Source organism: Arachis hypogaea, chromosome 4 (genome assembly GCF_003086295.3).
Source record: "Arachis hypogaea cultivar Tifrunner chromosome 4, arahy.Tifrunner.gnm2.J5K5, whole genome shotgun sequence".
Lineage (NCBI taxonomy): Eukaryota > Viridiplantae > Streptophyta > Magnoliopsida > Fabales > Fabaceae > Arachis > Arachis hypogaea.
Genome location: NC_092039.1, coordinates 18,894,665 through 18,917,413, shown reverse-complemented (window position 1 = coordinate 18,917,413; position 22,749 = coordinate 18,894,665). Strand labels below are relative to the sequence as shown.

The 22,749-nt window shown below is 31.5% G+C and overlaps 1 protein-coding gene across 50 annotated transcripts; it reads left to right on the top strand.

Annotated features, from left to right (window-relative positions):
- The first annotated feature begins 3,684 nt into the window (after positions 1-3,684).
- On the top strand, positions 3,685-11,011 carry LOC112796440 (uncharacterized). Of its 50 annotated transcripts, none has more exons than XM_072235248.1 (18): positions 3,685-3,977; positions 4,067-4,139; positions 4,234-4,303; positions 4,396-4,465; positions 4,563-4,640; positions 4,732-4,788; positions 4,879-5,202; positions 5,278-5,536; positions 5,655-5,714; positions 5,934-6,074; positions 6,875-7,136; positions 7,796-7,859; positions 8,678-8,790; positions 9,007-9,114; positions 9,595-9,661; positions 9,930-9,981; positions 10,048-10,141; positions 10,646-11,011. In XM_072235248.1, the coding sequence occupies exons 7-11, from the start codon at positions 4,935-4,937 to the stop codon at positions 6,930-6,932; spliced, it is 786 nt and encodes a 261-aa protein (XP_072091349.1). In that variant the 5' UTR covers positions 3,685-3,977; positions 4,067-4,139; positions 4,234-4,303; positions 4,396-4,465; positions 4,563-4,640; positions 4,732-4,788; positions 4,879-4,934; the 3' UTR covers positions 6,933-7,136; positions 7,796-7,859; positions 8,678-8,790; positions 9,007-9,114; positions 9,595-9,661; positions 9,930-9,981; positions 10,048-10,141; positions 10,646-11,011. The 50 variants fall into 50 exon arrangements, with proteins under 50 accessions (XP_072091349.1, XP_072091346.1, XP_072091341.1 ...); XM_072235245.1 differs by having other exon boundaries at positions 5,931-6,074; XM_072235240.1 differs by lacking the exon at positions 9,930-9,981 and adding an exon at positions 7,946-8,548 and having other exon boundaries at positions 5,931-6,074; positions 10,039-10,141.
- Positions 11,012-22,749: the final 11,738 nt, after the last annotated feature.

Here is a 22,749-nt window from a genome sequence, read left to right as displayed (position 1 = left end):
TTTGCATAGTAACTTAACATAGTATCCGAAATTTTAGGTTAATCAAATTTTAATCTTCGAATTTATGATAACTATTATTATAGTAATTATGAAATTTTAGTAAGACTTAATAATTGTAACTAAAATTAAAATGATAATAATTGATATTATTTTTTAGTTTTAAAATAAAAAAAATATGATCAAATTTAAAAATATTATCAAATAGTAAAGAATATAATCTTAATTAAAGCTATATTTTTAAAGAAAATTTTATAGTTGTTATATCTGTTATATTAATAATTGCTAAAAAATTCATCGAATAATAATACTATACATATTTATTTGGAGAGGAAATCATTTTTTTCAAGATTTACTCTAATAGTCGTGCATCATATCAAGTTGAATATATTGTTCCTCTTGCATTGACTCGAGGCTTTGCAAATTAGCTTGCTTAACACAGTTCATCGGGGTTGAGGTTGTGAATTTGTGGCTAGTATTAAACGAGAATATTTATAAAATGAAGTATTTATACTATGTGTATAATGAGGGTATAAAAATATTTGGTTCAGTAAGATATCAGATATTTATTATTTTTGGTATCTGAATGGTTATTCTAGATAATATGAGTGTATTGTATTTGAGAAATTAGTAGTATTTTATCTTGATATTTATTTTTAACTCATATTGAGCCAAATAAATAACTCATTGTACATATTGTACAAATATCCCATTAGCTCCTTAGCAGAACTCTAGTTATAATTACAACAAAGTCTAATTAAGTATTTTAAATTTTTCTTTTTTTTCTTTTAAATTTGTATGCAGATTCTTTTAAATTTGTACATGCAAGTTCTTCTTTCTTTTTCATTTTCTTTCTCTTTCGTTATCATCATTATCAACATTAACATTTTGCTAACATTTTTTATTGGTTCTGATTTTTTCTGGTATCATAATTAAATAATTTTAGTTCATTTATTAGTTTATTTGAGGTTCATTTGGATTCAGAAATGAATTCGATGTATTTTTGTAGATGATTGAGTCTTTTTGACTGCTTATTCAAATCTGAACTAACTTCGATTCATTTCTAAATTAATTGAGGTTCATTTGATGTTGTTGATTGACCAAATTTTTCATTCCTTAAGTAATTTCGGTTCATTTTTTAGTTTAATTGAGGTTCATTTAGATCCAGAAATAAATTTGATGTGTTTTTGTTAAAAAATGAGCATTTTTTACTGCTTGTTCAAATTTAAACTAATTTTAGTTCATTTGTATATTAATTGAGGACTTGAGGTTCACTTTATACTGTTGATAGATATTGACCAAATTTATTAGCAAAGAAAAATGAAATTATTCATTATATCTTTATTCAATTGCATTAGATTCTATCCCATTCCATTCAATTTATCTTGAAAGTCATCCCAATCTTTGGGACAAATTGTTCATCGACAACACATCTGGATTGTAAATGAATCGAAATATTATTATAACAACATCATTTGTGTAATAACAAATGAACCGAAAATTGTGCATTTATAAACTCAGAAACTCCTGTAATTTCAGTGTATTTGATATTTTTGTCATACATAATTCAAAACTCTTTTTCCTCTTTCTCTTTCTCATTTTCCGCTTCATCTTTTTCTTTTTTTCATTTTTTTCCCTCTTGATTTATTCTCTTAAGAGAAATAAAACCAACAAAAAGAAAAGAAATATCAAACAAAAAAGAATAAATAACTACAATAATATAAAAGAAAGAGGAGAAGAAGAAATAAAAACAAAATACAACAACATTACCAATAAAAGAAGAAAGAAGAAGCACATGAAGAATAAATACAAAGTGAAACAGAATTTTGTTTGTATTTGTAAAACATGTGTGTAACGCTACATATAATAAAAGAAATTTTGTTAAATTTTAGCAAGCTTAATTAAATTTTAGTGTAAAAAATATTAGATATATAACAACTCTCATTAAATAAATAGAATAATTATAGAACTTAAAAGTGTTAAAGGATTATTTATCTTTCTACTAAATAATTGACAAGGATAGAGGAAGGAGAATCTGGGATATGGAAGATTGTAGTTTTTCTCTTAATGCATTCAATTTATAAATTTTTTTTTAAAAATACATCTAAACAGCATTTATTTTTAATATCTTTAAAAAATCCTTTTAAAATGATTGCTAACAAGATTTTTTTCATAAATTATAAAAATAAAAATATTTCCAGCTCTTTATTTTTCAACAAAGTTCTTTTTATATTCTAAAATAATATCTTAATAAAGTAATTTGTTAAAAAAAAATCTTAGAGCAAAAAATGATTTATGCCACTTTTATTTTTAATAATGTCATTTTACACATAATGTTTTTGTATTGTATGTTAGTTGATGAATTTATAGTAAATAAAAATATATATTAAAATAAGAATAACAATTTCTATTCCTATTTCTATTTCTTTCTAAACATTTTTTGAGATTTCCAATCCTTCCCTCTTGATGGGTTTGTTACATAAGTCTCAGATATTACTTCTCATCAATTATCATTTACCATCGCAGTTGCTTCCTAAAAAATAAGTACCACTTAAATTAAAATAATATTTAAAATTAATTTTAAATAAAAATAAATTTATGTCAACATAATTTATATTTGATAATTTTATCTAAAATTAATTTTAATAAAATAAATATTATTTGAATAATAGTAATTAAATCATATTTAGATAGATAATTATTAAAATATAATGCTATCCTTTTAAGTATGTTAAATTTTTTTATACTTTTTTAGTATATTTTTTTTTATCAAAGATTATACTATTTCTACACTAAAATCAGTCACCAAAATCCATTATCAGTATAAAATATATGTTGAAACACAAATACATGTTGAAAATAAATTAAACCACACATATATATTTATATACAAATATATTGATAACTGATTTTAATTTGCAAATAACATTTTAACATACGAATAATATTTTTAATTTTTTATATAGTATTTTTTTTCTAGTATTCAGTACTCTTTTAATACACTATAATTTTTACTATTATTATTATGTTTATTTTTTGTTTAATTTGCTCAGCCTGAAGGTTAAAAAATAACTTTTCAATACTCTTTTTTGCATGATATCTTTTAGTACTCATGGTATTCTTATTTGAGTAAAGTATCCTTAACGTTTCAATCGTCCTATAAGTCCCTAACGTTTCAAATCTGACTCAATGTTGTCCTGCCGTTAGGGATCCGTTAACAGAATTGACGGTGGGACAAAATTAAGACGATTTTGAAACGTTAGGGACTTAAATAGGGCGAAAACGTTGGGGACAAAAATGATACACAGAAATAAATTTTAATTTTATTCTTTAATAATATCAATTTTTTACTATACACAATATTTAATTATTTTTTAATCACACACTACTAGAAAACTAGTTTTTACAGACGGATATTTTCGACGGATTTTATCCCACTGAAATACAGATGAAATTTCAGAGGGATTTTTTTGTCGGAAAACAAAAAAAATAGATTAATATAAATTACAGACAGAAAAAAGAATCTGTCTATAATTCTATCGAAAAAATTAATTTTTTTTCATAAAAAATAATTACAGACGAAAAATCCGTCTGTAATTAAATAGACAAAATACTTGATTTTATTAAATTATTACAGACGGATTTTCCGTCTGTAATTTAAATTATTCTGTCGAAAGAGGTAAAAATAAGGCTATGAAAATCATGTTCTCCTCGATGGCATCTTCATTTTACAAAACACTCCATCCTTCATCCACGCCGCTTCTCACCGATTTGCTCCTAATCCTTCATCATCGGCGCCTTTCGCCCCTTCACCGCCGTTCCCGAAGCTCCATCACACCCCTTCCCCAATATCTCTCTTTCAGTTTCGATGCCGATGAATTTCGCTACCTTCTCCACGCCGTTTTCTGTCGCTGCTCGCTAAAGCTCGTCAGCGTCGTCGCCGCCGCTTCTACCTATTCTTCTCGTCGCCGTTGGTTCAGGTAGGTTCCGTCGTTCCTTCAGATTACATTGATTTTCTTGCAATTGTATCTGTTCTGTTCTCAAAACAAATTTAGGGTTTTTATTACAGTGACAGATATGGCAAGCTTTCTGTGAACGAACTCCCTTCATTCTTCTCTTATTTGTTTCTTCCCTATGACTGTGTAAGCCTTTCTAGTCTCTGCCATTTTTTTTCTATTGAATTGAAATTTTGGATTGAACTAACCTGTGTATTAATCCTTGGTTTATATATTCTAGTGATTTGGTTGTAGCTTCTCCTGTGGAGGATTACTTTTTATACATTGATGATCTGAAAAATCCTGATAAGGTTAGAATTTTGTTCAAATTACTTTTCTACTTTATCTCCAAAGAAAGAAACTCTTTTGACTCGATTCCTTTCCTTGCCATTGTTAATGGTAGGAAGAAGCTGAGAAAATTACACAACCATATTTAGATGCTCTTGGTGAAGACTATTCTGTTTGTTGCCTAGGTAATGAATGAATCACAGTTAGTGTTAGCCTACTGGTTATTGAAATTATGCAGTTTTATTTGTAATTATACCTGAATCCTTTTAAATTTTACTGTAGGAACTGCTTTTTTTTCCTCTGCAAAGCTGCATGAACCATTCCTGTAGTTCTAATGCCAAAGCCTTCAAGAGAGACGAGGTACGTTTCGAACCGAGTCAATCGGTACCTGGTTTAATTTGATTCTGCAAAGATATGACTATCTTTGTAGTCCTAATCTTTTTGTATGCAGGATAGGGATGGCCAAGCAGCCATAATTGCAGTAAGGCCGATTCGAAAAGGAAAAGAGGTTGGTTTGTGAAAAATGTTTTGTTATTATGACTAAGCATTATTTGTTTGAATCCTTGGTATTATGACTAAGCATTATTGTGTATGTCAGCCAAAGAAAAAAAAATATCAAATGAAAATAGTGGCAATCAAAGGAGTGGCATTTGAATGATACTGAAAAGACCATTATATTTAGTAAGTAATTTTTCTTTTTGCAATTCTAAAAATATTGTTTTATTTATACACCTGTTTAATTGCCCCTATGATGAAAGCACTGTTTCACTGCCCGACGATGTCGACTCTTCTGATGAAGAACTCTCTGATCCAAGCAACTTGGATTACTTGGAGAGGCCAATCTCACACTACTACGATGAGGATGAACTCTTTGGATGTAAACTCCCTAAACCCCAACGCTCCAATGGCATCCTCAAGAAAGGTTTGGCCAATTAGAACCTGACACTTCAGCTTCCCAATACTCTCGGTGTTCAAAAGAAGCTCACACCTGGTGCAGGAGGAGTTCACCTTCACAAGCAGGTTCACCTGCGCAGTCTCAATTGTCTTGATGATTCAGTTGAGTTTGCTACTCCTCCAAGTGCTCCTCCTATTATTGATGCTGATTTTCCACCTCAACTTGAGAGATTCTCCAAGGGCTCCCCAATGAATGAACAAAATGACTCTTGGCCATCCAGAGAATCTGTGGCTGGGAGAAGTGAATGTTCAATTGAGCAAAAACCCAGCAATGTAAAAGCCACCACTGACTTTGCTCAAAGGTACTTCTATTGCCATCTATGGCCGCCTTCAATTGCCCCTCTTTCTTTCTTTCTTTCCATTTTTTTCCCTTGTCTTTCCTTCCGAATTACATTGTCCATTTGATGCTTAACTGTGCAGACTAGACAGAACTATCACAGAGGACACTGAAAGACCTCATTTAGCATATTACAACACCAGGTGCTGTCAACCTTGACTTCATGCACTTATGTAAAACTTTATATATCAGCAAAGTAAAATACAAACACACATCATTACCTTATTTTGAAACAAACCTTGATTTTTTTAGCTGAGTAGGAACTCTTATTCAAGTAAAACAAACCTGAGATTCGTACCCATATTAATGCTTTGAAAATCTGGGCCTAATGTACACTGTTCCTTTCCATGTTATTTCAGCAGTTGCAATAGTCAATATGCCTGGCAAACCCTTATCACTTATGATGCCTGCATATGCTTGTGCCTGCAAGCATGGGCAAGAGGCTGCACTGAGGCACCGGAGTTTTTGAAAGATGAGTGCCTGGCTCTTCGAAGTGCCTTTGGGTGGGTTACATTTCATTTTAAAATTTACGCTTCAGTGCCTTCATCTTTCGCCCTCAATCATTTATCTTGTCCCTTGAATTCTATAGATTGCATGACTTCTTGTTGCAACCTCGAGGTGTAAAAGTAAAACTCAATTTTGATTCATTAGTGGCTGCTCTCCTGAAATATTATTACATGAGCAAGTAATTCTTTTACACATCAAGACACAATACTCTTTATCGAAATGCCACCACCATTTGAACAGCAATGCGTCATTCTCTAAAATTATGTCACCGACGCCTACCAAAGATACCGTATATTGGGTAATTATAAATTTAAAATCACCCATAGATGGAAATCGTATTGTGTGATTTTAGTGTGGCTAGTACCATGGCCATGCTTGGTCACAATCGACAATGTTGTTTTCATGGGTTTATGGCAGAGATAATAAAGCAAAAGGTATAGAGTAGACTCGGTCACTGAATTTTAAAACAAGTACCCAAATCTATGATGGGGACACTTCATCAAAAATGGATAGTCATGCCATGTGCATCTTACCCTTTAATTTTTCCTAACTATCCAGTTTCTTAATCTCTATAATTAATTTGGATAATTATACATGCATTATTGTTGATGACTTTCTTAGTGAGGCTAACGCCAACGTTGGCAAAATTTGTTATTTCTTGCCAATTAGAGGCAGTAAAGTTGATGATGACTTGTTCCATAATGGATCTTCACAAAATTCCATCAGCATTCAACTGCCACTAAGTTCCAATTTCTTTGGTTTCATTTTCTACTTGGCTCCTGATGATGATGACCAGAATGCAAATCTGGAAGTTAAGTTCTTTGCTCGGCTACCAAATAAGGAGGAAGTGGTGATAAAAGAGTGTGGCATCCGTTGGATATACACAAACATGGAGAAGGAATCAAGAGGAGAAACAGGGGTGTTTTTGAGTTAGAAGCCATTGCATCTCCAAATGAAGAAAAGGGGTTCGAATCTGATGATGAAGGGGAAGAACTAGTTCCTCCAGCAAAGAAATTTAAGCATAGCTTAATGGAAGTTGAATCAGTAGAAAACTTGAGGTAATCTTTTCTTTAATTAATTGATTGGTTACTATATATAACTGAGTGGTAAACAAATAAGTTTAATTTAATTTATGCATGCTTTAGCCAAGATATGCTAATAATATTTTCCTCTTTAAACAAAAAAAAATGATCTGAAGAAAAAAGCTTGAACAACTTTTGCACATTCAATTTGATGGAGGCTCTCTTATTAGCGCAGAGATCAAATTGGGGTACAATGTGTAGTCCATTTACAATTAGTTCTTATGAGCAATTTTATTATGGATTATGTGTTCTCTTCTTTTCGGTTCTTATTTTGTCATCTAAATAAAAAGCAGGTTGTTAGACTTTGATATGAACTGAAAATACTTAATCATTTCTAATATTTTGAAATTTTGGGATTCTGGTCTATAAGAATGTAGATGAATATAATTATGTTCTATAAAGTCATAAACTAAGGATCTGATAGATGCCAATTAAGTTGTTTCATAATCAGTAATAGAAAATTTGAAATGTAGAAAACAAAATACTAATGTTTTTATGCTCATTTTCTATATGGAAAGGAAGCAAAATCTGCAAACTAATGTTTATTTTGTTTGAAATCAATCATCATAGAACTCTGTCTTCACTCTTCAAAATTTGCAACAATCTCTTTTTAGTTTGGAATTTTCTGTTTATAGATAAGGTTCAAGCAAACTCAGATCAGGCTATGGTTTGGAATCAGCTCAAAGCAGGATCCTTCCAGTAAGTTTCGAGTTTCTTTTAGTTTTGCTTCCTGCTTTCTTGTTGCGACTACATTTGAGTTGAGTTGAATGGTATGTTCTTGACAGGTTCAATGAAGACTGACAGGGATATGAAGTTTCTGTATTTCATTTATTTTTGTATTCATAATGTGTTATACCTGATATAAAAATTTAGGCAATATTCTTTGTGTGAGTTGTTATACTGGTTACATGCTTTATTATTTTTTCACTGCTTGCTAAAGTTTCAAGTCTTTTTTCTTATGTAGATACCACCCTCCTCCTCCCTTATGTGATGTGATGAGAGAATAAAGATTAATGTACCTCCAGATACCATGTAGTAGTGCTTTGTGTTTGTTGAAGAGAAGGTTATATATATAGATATTAGATTAGATAGGAACAATGAAAGCGTTTTGTATGGAAATAATTGCGCAATGCTTTCTGAAACGGTATAAATCTTTTATTTAGTACTCTCTCTAACATGAAAGTGAAAGTGCATAAACTGTTTTCTTTTATGTAATGGCTTTGCTATATTTAAGTTCGTTTGACAATTACAAATCACTTTCATCACCATGTTCCTGATTCAGCACTAATATCTTCTCTTTTCCTTCTGTTTTGCTTTTTAATTTTACAGGGTGATTACATCAAAGGTTTATGAAAAATTGGACCTTGTCTTGTTCATTGCCCATGAATGTTTGGCTTCTACTGTAATGATATCAATCAATAGTTCACAATAGGATAAGAGAAACTAATATACTGAAATGTCAAATGTTGATAATGAAATTTAATTTTGATGATGATGTTGATATATCTTTCTTGAAGGTGAGGATATAAATATGAGCATTTCACATGCTGCTGATTCTATTGGTTTGAAAGAGATACCAAGATATGAAGTTAAAATTATTGAGGAGGATGACTGGATGAAAGGAGCTCAGGTCAGTTTGCTTCTTTTCTAGATCAATATCATGAAGTTGTTCTTGTGTTGCTTTAGAAGATTGATCTAATATCTACGCAACTTCCTTGCTATTGAAGTTCTGCATTATTATGCTATATTCACATTTCTTCAGCCATCTAGTCTCTGTTCTATGATATTTGGCAAAGTTTTTCATAAATTTATGCTCTTTTTCTTAATTATTGTTATTATTTTTCAGCGGTTAAGAGCAATATATGAACTCGGGTGGGAGATAGAGCCTCTGGATTTGTCTTTCGTATCTGGGATTTTTTCATTTAGCAGACTTTGATCTTATGGCACTTGACAGGTATCTTTCTTAAACTCAAGTCTTAACCTTATATAATCTAAAGGGATGTGTTGCCCATTTTATTGATAGGACCTGTCAATTCTTCTGTTCTATATGATGTTTCTGTGATTTCACTTTGGTTGAACACTACCTGTTTGTTTTATTGTCTGGATAAAGATTTGAAGTTATTTATGTTATTTGGTTGTTTTTCTTTGATTAGCATGTCATATTGAGCTTTGACTTCCTCTTCTTATGATGGATGATAGCACAAATTGCTATTAAGTAGTGGTATTTGTTGAAATTTGTATTCTTTTGAATCATTCTGTGCCTGCCAGCCAGCAGTGTTCTTTTCTGATTTTTTCCCCCTCCTAAGGAAAATCATATGGTGATGCCTGTCAATACATATGTTGTAATATCACATTAGTTTTACTGTTTTATGTCATTATTGGTTATGTGCTTTAAAATAGATGCGTGTCATAGCACTTGTGTTTGTTCGAACAGGTTAAATTCTCCAACCACATTTGAAATGCCACTGGAGGTTTTGGGCCATGAATTGCAGTTTACTCAGGTATATTTATCTTTTTCAAGTATACCTTCTATAACTATCCCATTTTGTTGAGAGGAAGGTACTTTGAAGAAGGTGTTCTTTATGGAACTGGTGAACAGAACTTGCATTATATATATATATATATATATATATATATATATATATATATTAAATAGTCTTAATGCAGGTAGATTAATAATAGCTAACACCTTTGTTCGTTTAGTATATTGAAGTTACATTTTCGTTTAAGCCGAGCGAGGTTTGCCTTAGTTGATATGATTTATGTCAGGCACTTGGGAACAAAAGTGTGGGATTCATCACTTGTTTTTGCCAAATTTCTTGTAAGTTGTTGATCCTCCTAACATTTTCTGAACTGTCCTGTCATAAATATAATTTAGTTTTTTCAGGAACGGAATTGCAGAAAGGGAAGGTTTTCTCCAGCTAAACTTAAAGGAAAACGTGTAATTGAACTTGGAGCTGGCTATGGTGTTTCTGGTTTTGGTAATGTTACAAATGATTTTTAATGTTTGGTTAGCCTATTAATTAACTCGTCCTATATGGACTCCCTTATTGAAAATGTTATGTAAGTAACTAATAAGTTTTTAATCAGCTGCAATAATTACAATAAAAACTAAGAGAAAAAATGCTAAAAAAAATAAAGATTTTCTTTAATAGATAATTAAATACTTATTTAAGAGAATGTATTATTTTATTTTTATTAATTTTTAACATAAATTATATATTATTTTATTCTTTTCACACAAAAACCTCTTCATAGAATTATCTAACATTTTATACTTTTCAAGTGTCCCATTTGCTTCTTTTTAGCTGTGTAAGCAATGACATATTAATTACTTAACTATATAGGAGATTTTAAGAACTTGGAGGTTAATTACTTGCAATTATCTAACCATTCTTGTCCATGCTTGGCTTTGCGTGTCAGGAACATTCTTGATCACATATTAATTTCTTGTTGCTATTTCATTTGGATTAATTTTTTGACAGCTTGCAGATGTGTGTTGCTTTTTGTCATAATTAACACAGTTAAATATTAAAGCACTCCCAAGCTGCTCATGTCACCAACTTGTGGAGGGACTTCTCCAGTGAGTTGATTGTGGAAAAGATCAAGTGCTTCTAATTTCAATAGATTCCCAAGAGAAGATGAGATTTCACCTGAGAGATTGTTGTAACTGAGGTCTAAACTGATATAGAGATTTTTGGCATTTTTCAATTTCTGTTTTAATATGGAGAATAACACAGCTTTTAGTATGGTTGATAGTTTTAGTATGGTTGAAAAATATATTGAGGATTATAGTTGATGTATCAATACATTTTCTTTATGCTTTGAATTATATTGACTTGCTTGTTTAATATAGTACCTTTCTTTTAATTTGATAATACGATGAATTTGTTTATTTTTTGAAATATTATAAATATTCGAATATAAATTAGATAAAAATTTGTATTAAATTTATATTTATTTTGTATGAAAACAAGTTTATTTTGTAATTAGAAAAAGTAAAAAAAAATTCTATTTTACCTTACAGACGGATTTACAGACGGATTTTTTGTCTGTAATCATGATTTTCCAAAGTTTAAATTACAGAGGGAAAATCTGTCGAAAAATCCGTCTGTAATTACAGACGGAAAATCCGTCTGAAAATTCGTCTGTAATTACAGACGGAAAATCCGTCTGAAAATCCGTCTGTAATTACAGACGAAAAATCCGTCTGTAAGTTTGTCGCCTTCAGGAAATGGAGGGAGAATTTACAGAGGGAAAATCCGTCGGTAACTGGTAAAAATCCGTCGGTAATTTTCCGACGGAAAAAAATCCGTCGGTAAATAATTTCCGACGAGGCTTTTACAGAGGGACAAAATCAGTCGGTAATTTTGTCGGTAACCAAAAATCCGTCTGTAATATATACCAAATCTGTCTGTAAATCTGTCTGTATTAAACCATTTTCTAGTTGTGACATCTAAGTAAATTACACTTAATCATATTACTTTCATTTTAAATAAATTAATTTTTTTTATAATTTTACTCTTAAAGATTTTTAGTTATCATAAAATGTTTGTAGAATGACTAGTATATAAACTTGTAGAAAAGAAAAAAATAATATATATACAATAAGATATACCTTTTGTCTCTAATGTATCAAAATTTTTTAAAATTATAAAAAAATAAATTTATTTAAAATGAAAGTAATGTGATTAAGTGTAATTTATTTAGATGTAATTAAAAAATAATTGAATACTATGTACAATAAAAAATTAATATTATTGAAAGATAAAATTAAATTAAAATGTATTTTTATGTATCATTTTTGTCCCTAACATTTTTGTCCTATTTAAGTCCCTAATGTTTCAAATCGTCTCAATTTTGTCTCACCGTCAATTCTGTTAATGGATCTCTAACGGCAGGACAACATTGAGTCAATTTTGAAACGTTAGAGACTTAAATAGGACGATTGAAACATTAGGGACAACTTTGAGACTTACCCCAAACGTTGGGAACAAAATCGATACTTTACTCTTCTTATTTTTAGTAAAACTGTTATAATTTTCTATTAATTATGATTCTACTAGTATTAAACACGTGTGAGGCACAGGTTTACATTTTAATTTTACATGGTAAATCAAAAATAATATTTTATAATCATAAATTTTTCAAGTTTAGTATAACACTATCATTGTCATTATATAATAAGGACTATGTTATGTGTACACCAAAATCAGCCACTAAAGTCAAGCCACTAGTATAAAATATATGTTGGAATATAAATACACATTGAAAATAAATTAAATCACACATGTATTTATACACAAATACATTAGTGGCTAATTTTAGTGGCTAATTCTGGTATACAAATAACATTTTTGATATAATAAATGTACTGAATATGTTATTTTATCAATTTTCAAAGTAAAATATAAATGTAACAGTTTGAAGTCTATAATATTCTTGAACCATAAAGAAAAGAGATCTTAAAAAATAAGAACCTATACAACTGTAATAGTAACATGTCAATTTTACACTAAATTTTATATCAAAAGGCTAATAAAAGTTTTTCGACAACTTAGTATTTTATTAACCTCATTAGAAAAGCAATTGGCATATGATCTTGTGCTCCATGTTATACGTTTCATTCAAGTCTGAAAGTAGAGTTAGAAATAAATTAGTTATATCTACAGTAAATATTTGTACAAAAGTATAAATCATAACATGTTATTAAAATAAAAATAATATTTTTCTTATCTAAATATTATTAAAAATTTCTTTGAACACAACATTAACATTTGTTATTGATGACTTTGGATTGCCATCTTCGTCCATAATTAGAACCTTGAGGCCACTACGACTCTTAACTCTTGACAAAACAACATAAAGTTGCCCATACGTGAACACGAATTTTTGGCAAGTAATGTGATAATGATTAACGCTGACTCTTGTTGATGGTCATTGCAATGATGATATAATGTGATTGTGGATTTTACAAAATTTTTTTATAAATCAAATTTGATGGTAAATATTTAATTAGTTTTTTTTAGTAATTTGATTTAAATAGTTTAGGTTATTTATTGACACTAAATTTAAAAAAAAGTTGGAAATAATTTCATTTATGAGAAAACTATTGTAAATAAAGAATTATATATTACAAAAAAAATCATTGTCAAAAGTCACAAAAGACAATGGTGTTAAAACCGTTGTCAAAGATGACTGTAAAATAGCAGTGGTATTAAAACTGTTGCCAAAAGATGACATCATTGGTAACGCTTTGAAACCGTTGGCTTAGATGACTACAAAATGGTAATAGTATTAAAACCGTTGCCAAAACACGACACTAACGGTAACGCTTTAAAACCGTTGACTTTGTGGATAATAAAACTACAACAGTTTAAAACCGTTTTTTAAAATTTGTTCTCAAAACCGTTGCCTTAGGTAAAAAACCGTTGCCTATGAGCATTGGTAACGGCCGCATATACCACATGTCAAAAACCGTTGCCAAAGCGTTGCTTAAAATTTTTGGAACGGTTTTTCGATCTATGGCAACGGTTTTTGACCTTTGCGAAAACCCTTATTTGTTGTAGTGTGTTAATGAAAATTGTCTCTTTTAGAACTTAAATGGGAATCCTGAATTTGAAAGGATCAAGTTTATTTTTAGAATGTACACTTTGTCATCAATATTTCTACCAGTCACTACCATCGCTCCAATTACGTTATTGCCAAGTTATTTAACTATTAATATTGTCCCATTGCGTCAACCTAAAGTCTGGTCTATGTTTCGCAGTAGCATTACAATGACTCCTAACTTTAAAGTCAACTTGTGGTTGGGTAGTCCCAAACATTTAATGTCAATTAGAAACTTTGGTGTGAAGTGTGAATCACTCTTGTTGTACTTCTTCATTCTCATTAGGTTGACATGTTGTATTAGAACTTAGATACTCCTTTTTCATCCTTGGGTTTTTCATCCTTGGGAAGATTGTCAAGATGAAATTGATTACCTTCTTGACACTCTTAAGCATGGGTGCAAGAATTGCCCTACTCTGAAAATACCTGTAATCTGACATGTTTTGTAACAAATTTGAATATGTAAAGTTTACCAAATAAGAGAGAGTCATCAGTAGTTGTAATAAGCAGTTCATCTAGAATTTTAACTTTTGACTCATCACCAACAGCAGAACCAATATTTCCATTTTCAACATCAAGTATCCAATTAGCAAATCTCTTCATTTCACTATCATGTTGATCTGAAGAAGATATTAGAAGCCTCATGTTTGTATGCAGCTTCAGAACCTTACAGAACGACCACATATGGGATGAGTTAATAGATGATGACAATATATCATGTCTACTCCTTTTTGGAATCACCGGAAGTATCTATCTGAAATCACCTCCTAGAACCCAATCTTTACCACTAAAAGGTTGATGTGTCTTATGTTGATTAGTAACTGACATAAGATCCCTAAGTGGCCTATCAAGTGCTTCAAAGCATATTTTATTGAGTATTGGAGCCTCATCCCAAATTATTAAGCTACTTTGGATAAGCAGTTCAGCCTTCGAACTACCATGCTTAATGTTGCAATTAGATTCATCAGTAATTATAATAGGTATTAAAAACCTAGAATGATCTGTTCTACCACTAGGTAGGAGAAAAGATGCAATTCCACTGGATGCGATATTTAAAACAATCTTTTCTCTAGACGGAATAGCAGAAGAAAGTCTATTCTAAATAAATATCTTACCACACCTACCATGCCTATAAACGAAGTAAAAACCACCATAATCTGTAATACCAGCATTGAGTATCTCATCGAATACTAACCTTTGCTCATGAGTCATCTTTTGTTCCATATATAAGTTTGTATGAGTCAATTCATTTGTGTCATTTGCTAACTCCTCCTCTATTAGCTTATTCTAAAAAAGGCGAGTATAAGACAACTTAGAATATGGCATTGATTGATGGTCTCTTAAAGATCTCGCATTGCTGTTGAGTATCCTCTCAATCTCAATAAGGGAAAGATTTTTTAATTCGTCATCAGTCATGTTTAATCCTAGCAAAAGCACATGATGGTCTATAAAATATTTAATAAGTAATTACAAAATAAAATTCATTAATATAATTAATAAAAATAAAAGTAATAAGAGAATACAATCTTGATATATAAAAACAGACATAATGAAATACCTTGATTTTTCAATATTTTTCTCCTCTCATATAGTATCCCATTAGCTAATAATGTCCAATTTTCATTCCAAACATGATCTGATATGCTAATGCTATTAGATATCAGTAGCATCACAAATAGTTTTTTCAATTAATGACCAGATGCAAGTTCAGCTGCTTCATTAGTAGCTGTAATGAATTCCCTATCGTCACATAGTAGTCCTGACCCGTTGGCTATAACCCGGCTTAGGTAAAACTATAAATCAGAATCTGCTTAAAACTAAATAAACACGTGCTATATCAGGAGTACGCATTTTGCTCTCCTGACAGACTTATCCTATAAAATCAAACAACCACGTGCCAACCCAAATCGGAGTAGGAATCTCTCCGCAAATCTCTCTAAACAAACCCAAACGGGTCACTAAAATACAGTTACCAGATAATTAGCTAAAGTTTCGTAAAGCAGCTTTGAAAATACTTATAACCGCCCCAAACACAACAACTTTATAAGTACAAGTGACTCACTAGGTCACAGGTACGCTACTCCTTCCGAGTAATATTATATTCATCTTCTACTCTCACTAACTTGAGTGTTGGAGTGCCTTTGTAGGTATCCATCGCCGCCGTTCTTGAAAGAAGCCGATGTATAATTCATCAACTCTAAGGAGAAATGAGTTCAAGCGCGGAGTAAAACGAGCTATATCTTGGAGTCGGCTACTCATACAGGAATATTTGGCGCCCACCGTGGGGCTGAGTTTACTTAACCCCACTCTCATCTTTTTTGTCTAATTACCTAGCATCTTTTATAGGTTTTAATCAATGGAAGAAAAGTAAAACAATCCACCTCCTCAACTCCCTACTATATCCAAACTATTAATGATCAAGGAATCAATGAAGGTAGAGATTCGAAGTTTAACCGAATTTTTGAACCAAAACAAACAAGGTGATGAAAATGACCAAAGAAAACCTGGTAATAACGACAGCAGTGATGACCAGAGCTTGGGAATAATGACTAAGGTAATAGTCACTCCAAACCCATCAATAGAGGAAACAAATTCTACCAAATACTCTGGTAACATTGTCTAACGGTACACAATTTTAACTACATATATGCATGTTCAGTTCCCATGTTTTCGTTAGAAATTTTTGAATTGGCACAATTATGCAAGCATTTGATCAAATAAATTGATTTTGTTATTTATGATATATAACCAAGAGTTGAATCATATATGAATCTAAGCCAACTTACAACAATTTTTTTTTCGTTCTTGTTTGCATTGCCATTACTATAATTATTATTTTTCTTTTGAAATCATGCTTTGATTGCTCAGTATTTAACCCATGCTATTTTATTCAAGTCTTTTTCTTTCATTTTCTTCAATTATTTTGCTCCCATAATAAAGGGATTCAATTTTTGTTTTAACCTGACGAATTCAAAACATGAATTTACAATACAAGAAGGGAAAAAATCCAAGAGTTAAATTGAATGACAATTGAGAGGCGAATAAACTCAACATATAAAATTGACAAGTCCTATATTACAACAAAATAATTCGTAAGCATAACCTAACCTGCTTATATAATTCTTTTATTTTAATCTTTAATACAACATGGCGTCTTATAAGGTATACACTTACCTATATACTTGAACCATTTTACCTTAATGTATCTTACCATTTCATATACCAAGCTTGGAAATGCTATATTTAGTTGTATATTATCAATTTGTATTTCATTATTGATTGACATTCTTTAAGTATATTTGGTACTATTTTTTCTATTATACATTTCTGCGTTGAAGTCTTATATATAGGATAATACAATCACGCCGCTAAAAAAAAGGTCAGACTGTGCTATAGATCATCTCATTAAAATAACTGCAGCAACAGTACCGCCATGCTAATTATAACTTGGACAATTTGCACTTTCCAACGACCACTCAACACCAAAATCAATATACAAAGACTAGCCTAACAGGTGTATCACAACCTAGCTTATAAGACGATAATATGGTGATGTATTATTTCTTCATTAATAAAATATCTTTACTCTTTTAATTTCAATTTTCCTATCATTTTCATCATTCCTAATTGATCTATAAGTCATCTCATACACGATAAACATAAAACTCTTTGCCACATCTTCATAATCATATACGAATCTTCGACCGAGATATACTCCCCCATAAAGCACGTTACCAAGTTATATATCACCAATTCTTTCCATACCAAAACAAACTTACCATTCGGATGGTTAAATTCCAAAAGCAAATTACAGATTCATTAACATTGAGTCAATCGCTGAAGCTTATCTAAAAGGATATCCAAATCCATTATTCAAATTCAGCTCTCCTTATTGAATTATAATTTGGTTTTCAAGCAAATCACGACTTTTACTCCTTTATTGTCTGAAGATACTATCGACAAACAAATATCTAAAAACAACTATTGACCTAGTGATCAATTAGTAACAATATTCAAACCGCAATAAGCGACTTAATCAACTAATCAAAATCGAGCTATACTTCGGTTTTCAAACACACAAGCTACTAAATTATCTATCAATTCAAACAAACCGACATCTATAAGTCGGACTCATTTCAAACAACCCGACACCTATTAGTCGGAATAATTTCAAGCGAACCGATCTATATGTTGGTACAACTCCAAATATTGGCACCGTCTATGCTATGCCAGATTTCAAACTGGTCTATTACATCGGTTCATCAATTTTTCAAATAACTCAACAACAACCAATGATATCCATTTGACCTATCAACAACGGTCCTCATTGATTACAACTAGTCATACATATTCAATCTTATAATTTCAAGAGCAACACATATCGCTTAGCCTATCTTGTATAATTATTTATTGACATAAATCTATAGACGTACCGAAGCAAAAGCATTACATAGATAAAGCAAATGAGTTCACCAAACAATGTTGGGTACCACTTCATCAAAAGCACAAACAATTACCAACAAAAAACAACCCGACAGTTATACGTCGGAACAAATCCAATCAAATTTTCATTTATAAGTTTAATTCAATCCAAACAACCCAACATTTATACATCAGAATAATAACTCCAGACAAATTTGCATCTATAAGTCGAAATCAGTCAAAATCAAGCCGATGCATACCAAAAACCTTTTTCAAAGAAATATTTTATTCTCCATGCCATCAGATTAAACTTGGGGGCTTATCCTCATTATTTAACCATTATTCCTAGTCATTCTCAATTTTTTTACTTTATTATTCACCTACACCAATTTCCAAGAATCGCTATCATTTTTTTCAACACACAACAAGTTGAACTTGGGGGATACTACTATTACTATCATTATTCTAGGCTATGTTTATCATTCCGATTTATAACACCACAAAAACTCATAAACTCAATCCGTCGTATCACCACAAAAATATAACAGGTCAAGTTTGGGGGCTGTGATACGTTGGCTATAACCCAGCTCAGGTAAAACTATAAATCAGAATATGTTTAAAACTAAATAAACAATATTTTGCTCTCCTAACAGACTTATCCTATAAAATCAAACAACCATGTGCCAACCTAAATCAGTGCAGAAATCTCTTTGCAAATCTCTCTAAACAAACCCAAACGGGTCACTAAAGCACAGTTACCAGATAATTAGCTAAAGCTCTGTAAAGCAGTTTTGGAAATACTTATAACCGCCCCAAACACAACAACTTTATAAATACAAGTGAGTAAGTGACTCACTAGGTCACAGGTATGCTACTCATTCTGAGTAACATTATATTCATCTTCTACTCTCACTAACTTGAGCGTTGGAGTACCTTTGCAGGTGCCCGCCACCGCCATTCTTGGAAGCCGACGTATAATTTATCCACTCCAAAGAGAAGCGAGTTCAAGTGTGGAGTAAAATGAGCTATATCTTGGAATCGGCTACCCACATAGGAACAAGTCCCATGGAATAACATGCATCTTGGAAGTTAGAATATGTAATCACATTAACTATCCTAATAGACTCATATGTTGTGCAACCTCTCTGAACAGTTAACAAAGTTCTCATATAGTAGATATTACGTGTACCCGGTGGAACATAGTTTAACCTCCCAATAGAATACCCACTTTTGCGTGGATGTCATACCCCTTGCTTCTCTATCATGAACAAATTAATTTGGAAAATCAGCATACGTCAAAGTTTGACTATCTTCAAATTCTTTGTTGGCCTCCCATCCATGCTAAGAACATCGTATATTTTTCTTCTTCTTCTTCCATGATTTTCTCAAGATCGTCAACGCCTTTAAAGATGATATTTTGCTTTCTAGGCAAATAAAAGGTTAATCTCATCACTGAAGGCCACCTCTAATGAATATCATAAGCCAAAGTTCTCCATATAACCTCACATGCAGACAAATACCTGCAATCATAAAATTGTTTAATCTCATCAATAACTTGAGCATCCTCTCCACTAAAAGCTTCTTTTGAAACTCTAACTGCTACCTGGTGTGGGATTTATAACCCAAACTGACCGGCAAGTCCACTAGGTCGTACCAAGTAGTACCTCAAGTGAATGAGGGTCAATCCCACGAGGATTGATGGACTAAGCAACAATGGTTGATTAATTTACTTAGTTAGACAAGTAGAAAATAGTATTTGAGTGTTCAAAAGTATTAAACAGTAATTCAGAATATCAGAAGACAAGCAATAAACAAGGAGTGAATAATATATGGAGAAACAGTTAAGACTTCAGAGTTATCTATTTTTCGGATTGACTTTTCTTACTGACTATTTTAATTATGCAAGATTTAATTCATGGCAAACTATATATGACTAAACCCTAATTCCTTAAACATTTTTAGTCTCCTCTAAAATTCATCAACTACCAATTCCTTGGTCACTTAATTCCAATTAGAGGGTGAAGTTCAATTCTAGTTTATATGCCACAGAAATCCTAATTACCCAAATATAAGAGGATTATATGTCACGTATCCCATTAAGTCCAGATAATTAGAAATTTAGGAGAATATGTTTTCAAGTTGTTGTTCAAGTAAAGAGCTTTTCCAAGTTATACAAGAACTCAATTAGAACAAGGGTCATACCTCCATTCCACCCAAATTCATAAAATAAAGAACGAAAACAATTCTTGAATTATAAATCAATACATGAATTAAAATAGAAAAGTAATAGTATCAATCCATACAATAGACAGAGCTCCTAACCTTAACAGTGGAGGTTTAGTTGCTCATAGTTCAGAGTGAAAACTAGAATTTTCTTAAACTGTAAATTTGGAATGAGGTCCAAAGAAGAGAAGTTTCTTTTTCCTTTTATATCTAATCCTAATTAATTTAAAAATATATTTTCTAAAATTAAAATAATATCTTTTCCTATTTTAAAATAAAATAAAGTTTAAATAAGAATTAATTAAATCTTCAAGCACTCCTAATTCGGACGCTGGGACCACCAATCATGCGCCTTACTTGGAAGGGGTTGCGCCTTACTTGAGGAGTGCAGTGAGGAATGGTGTGTATAGCTTGGATGCTGCGCCTTACTTGAAGTGAGGCTGCACCTAACTTGGTGTGTATGAGTAAGGCATGCGCCTAACTTGAGTGCGCATGCGCCTAACTTGAAGGAATCAACCAATCTTGTGTATTGTTGTTGTGTCTTGCGCCTTACTTGAGAAATCTCAAGTTAGGCACAACCTTGGCAGAATTGGTGGAAGAGAAGTATGGACTATTATATATCATTGGAAAGCTCTGGAAGTTAGATTTTCAACGCCACTAAAATCACATCCATTGAATCTCTATATCTCGAGTTATTCACGTTTTAGTGCAGAGAGGTCAGGGTTGACAGCATCATTCGCCTTCTTCTCTTTTGCTGCGAAAACTCCATCAAATCCAACCGAATACTACCTAAAATAAATAGAATTGTACACGACTCAAAGTAGCATCCATAGTGGCTAAAAGATAATTAATTCTTGATTAAACTCAACAAATTGAATGCAAATTTACTAGAAAAAAATATGAAAGATGCTTACGCATCACTACCATGTTTGGACTTTTATTTACGTACTTGAACAAATATTTGATAGTATTTGACTTATTGCAGTACTCTACGTTAACATGTGCTTGATAAGACATCAACATATATGCATTGTATAGAACCACATTCTTATTACCCATATGGACTCCCTTCTTCTCAATAACTACTCCTGTGTCTCGTCTTCTATATGATGGATATCTACTATCATCGATAACTGTGGTGCCACCGAATATTTTAGGATAATATTTAGTGTGGTACCCATCCTTCATGAAAGGTGGTTGAGAAAGCTCTACTACATCATCCATGAATCATATATGTAGACACATCTCTAAACAATTTTGGGTACCAAACATGATCGGGCAACTTTGTCGATATTAATCAGTCAATTTGAGTTGTCGTTGTTATCTTGTGGTCTCCACCCAACCACAAAAAAATTTGAGCATGTGGAGACCTCTTTTTTGAAAATTTTCATATACATACCTTATAACAAAAAGAAAAAAAAAGTAATGTTATAAATAAATTATCTATTTTATGTATATGCTTTGATAAATTAAGGGTGTTAATAAAAAATTAATAATATGTTAAAAATAAAAAAATATTTTGTCATTTATTTTATAATAATTTAAAGGAGAATTTTCCTAAAAATAAGATTGGATGACGAGCAATACCTGCATCTAGCACTCTAAATGGAATCCCTTGCTTAAGATCTGAGATTATCATGTCAAGCTTAATTTTGAACACTTTACACGTTATATCCGGTCGGTATTCAATCTTTAAGTTCCTTGGATTGTTAGCTCTGCTAATCTCTTGCCAATTTGAGTTACGTGTTATTGTGATGAAGAGGTTTGGATATCCATATTTCTTACAAATTGTCATAGCATATTGACAATTATTAAACATGTATTTCATGCCACTAGTGAGGGATGCGAGTAAGATGACACGTTTACCTGTTTTGGAAGCACGAGTCTCATTCCTAACAACTGTATCTTGAATCCCTTTGTATATGTCCCTCCTCACCTTGTCTTGGTTGTTTCGTTAGTAGGTCAAGCATATGTGCTTCAATTATGGAAAAGGAATAAATCAAGAACTGCTGAAATAGTCTTCCACCATTGGCAATGGTTGCATACTCGACCCTTCTTTCTTGTATTCTAAATGTTTTGAACTCCCTTAAGCTCACACATTGTCTCTTTCTATTTTCATCGGCCCTATGAGATTCTCGCAAAGGAATGTATTCTTGGTATCTATCTTCTTAGTAAGAAAACATCATAGGATATTGAATAGAAATAAATGCGGTGTGTGTCTCATGAATCTTTTGTAGATGTTCAGACTTTAATTGACCTATAATATCATCTCCTGCATCTCTAGAATCAAAATCTTCTACTATTAGAGCTACAACCTCGTTAGAAGATGGTACAT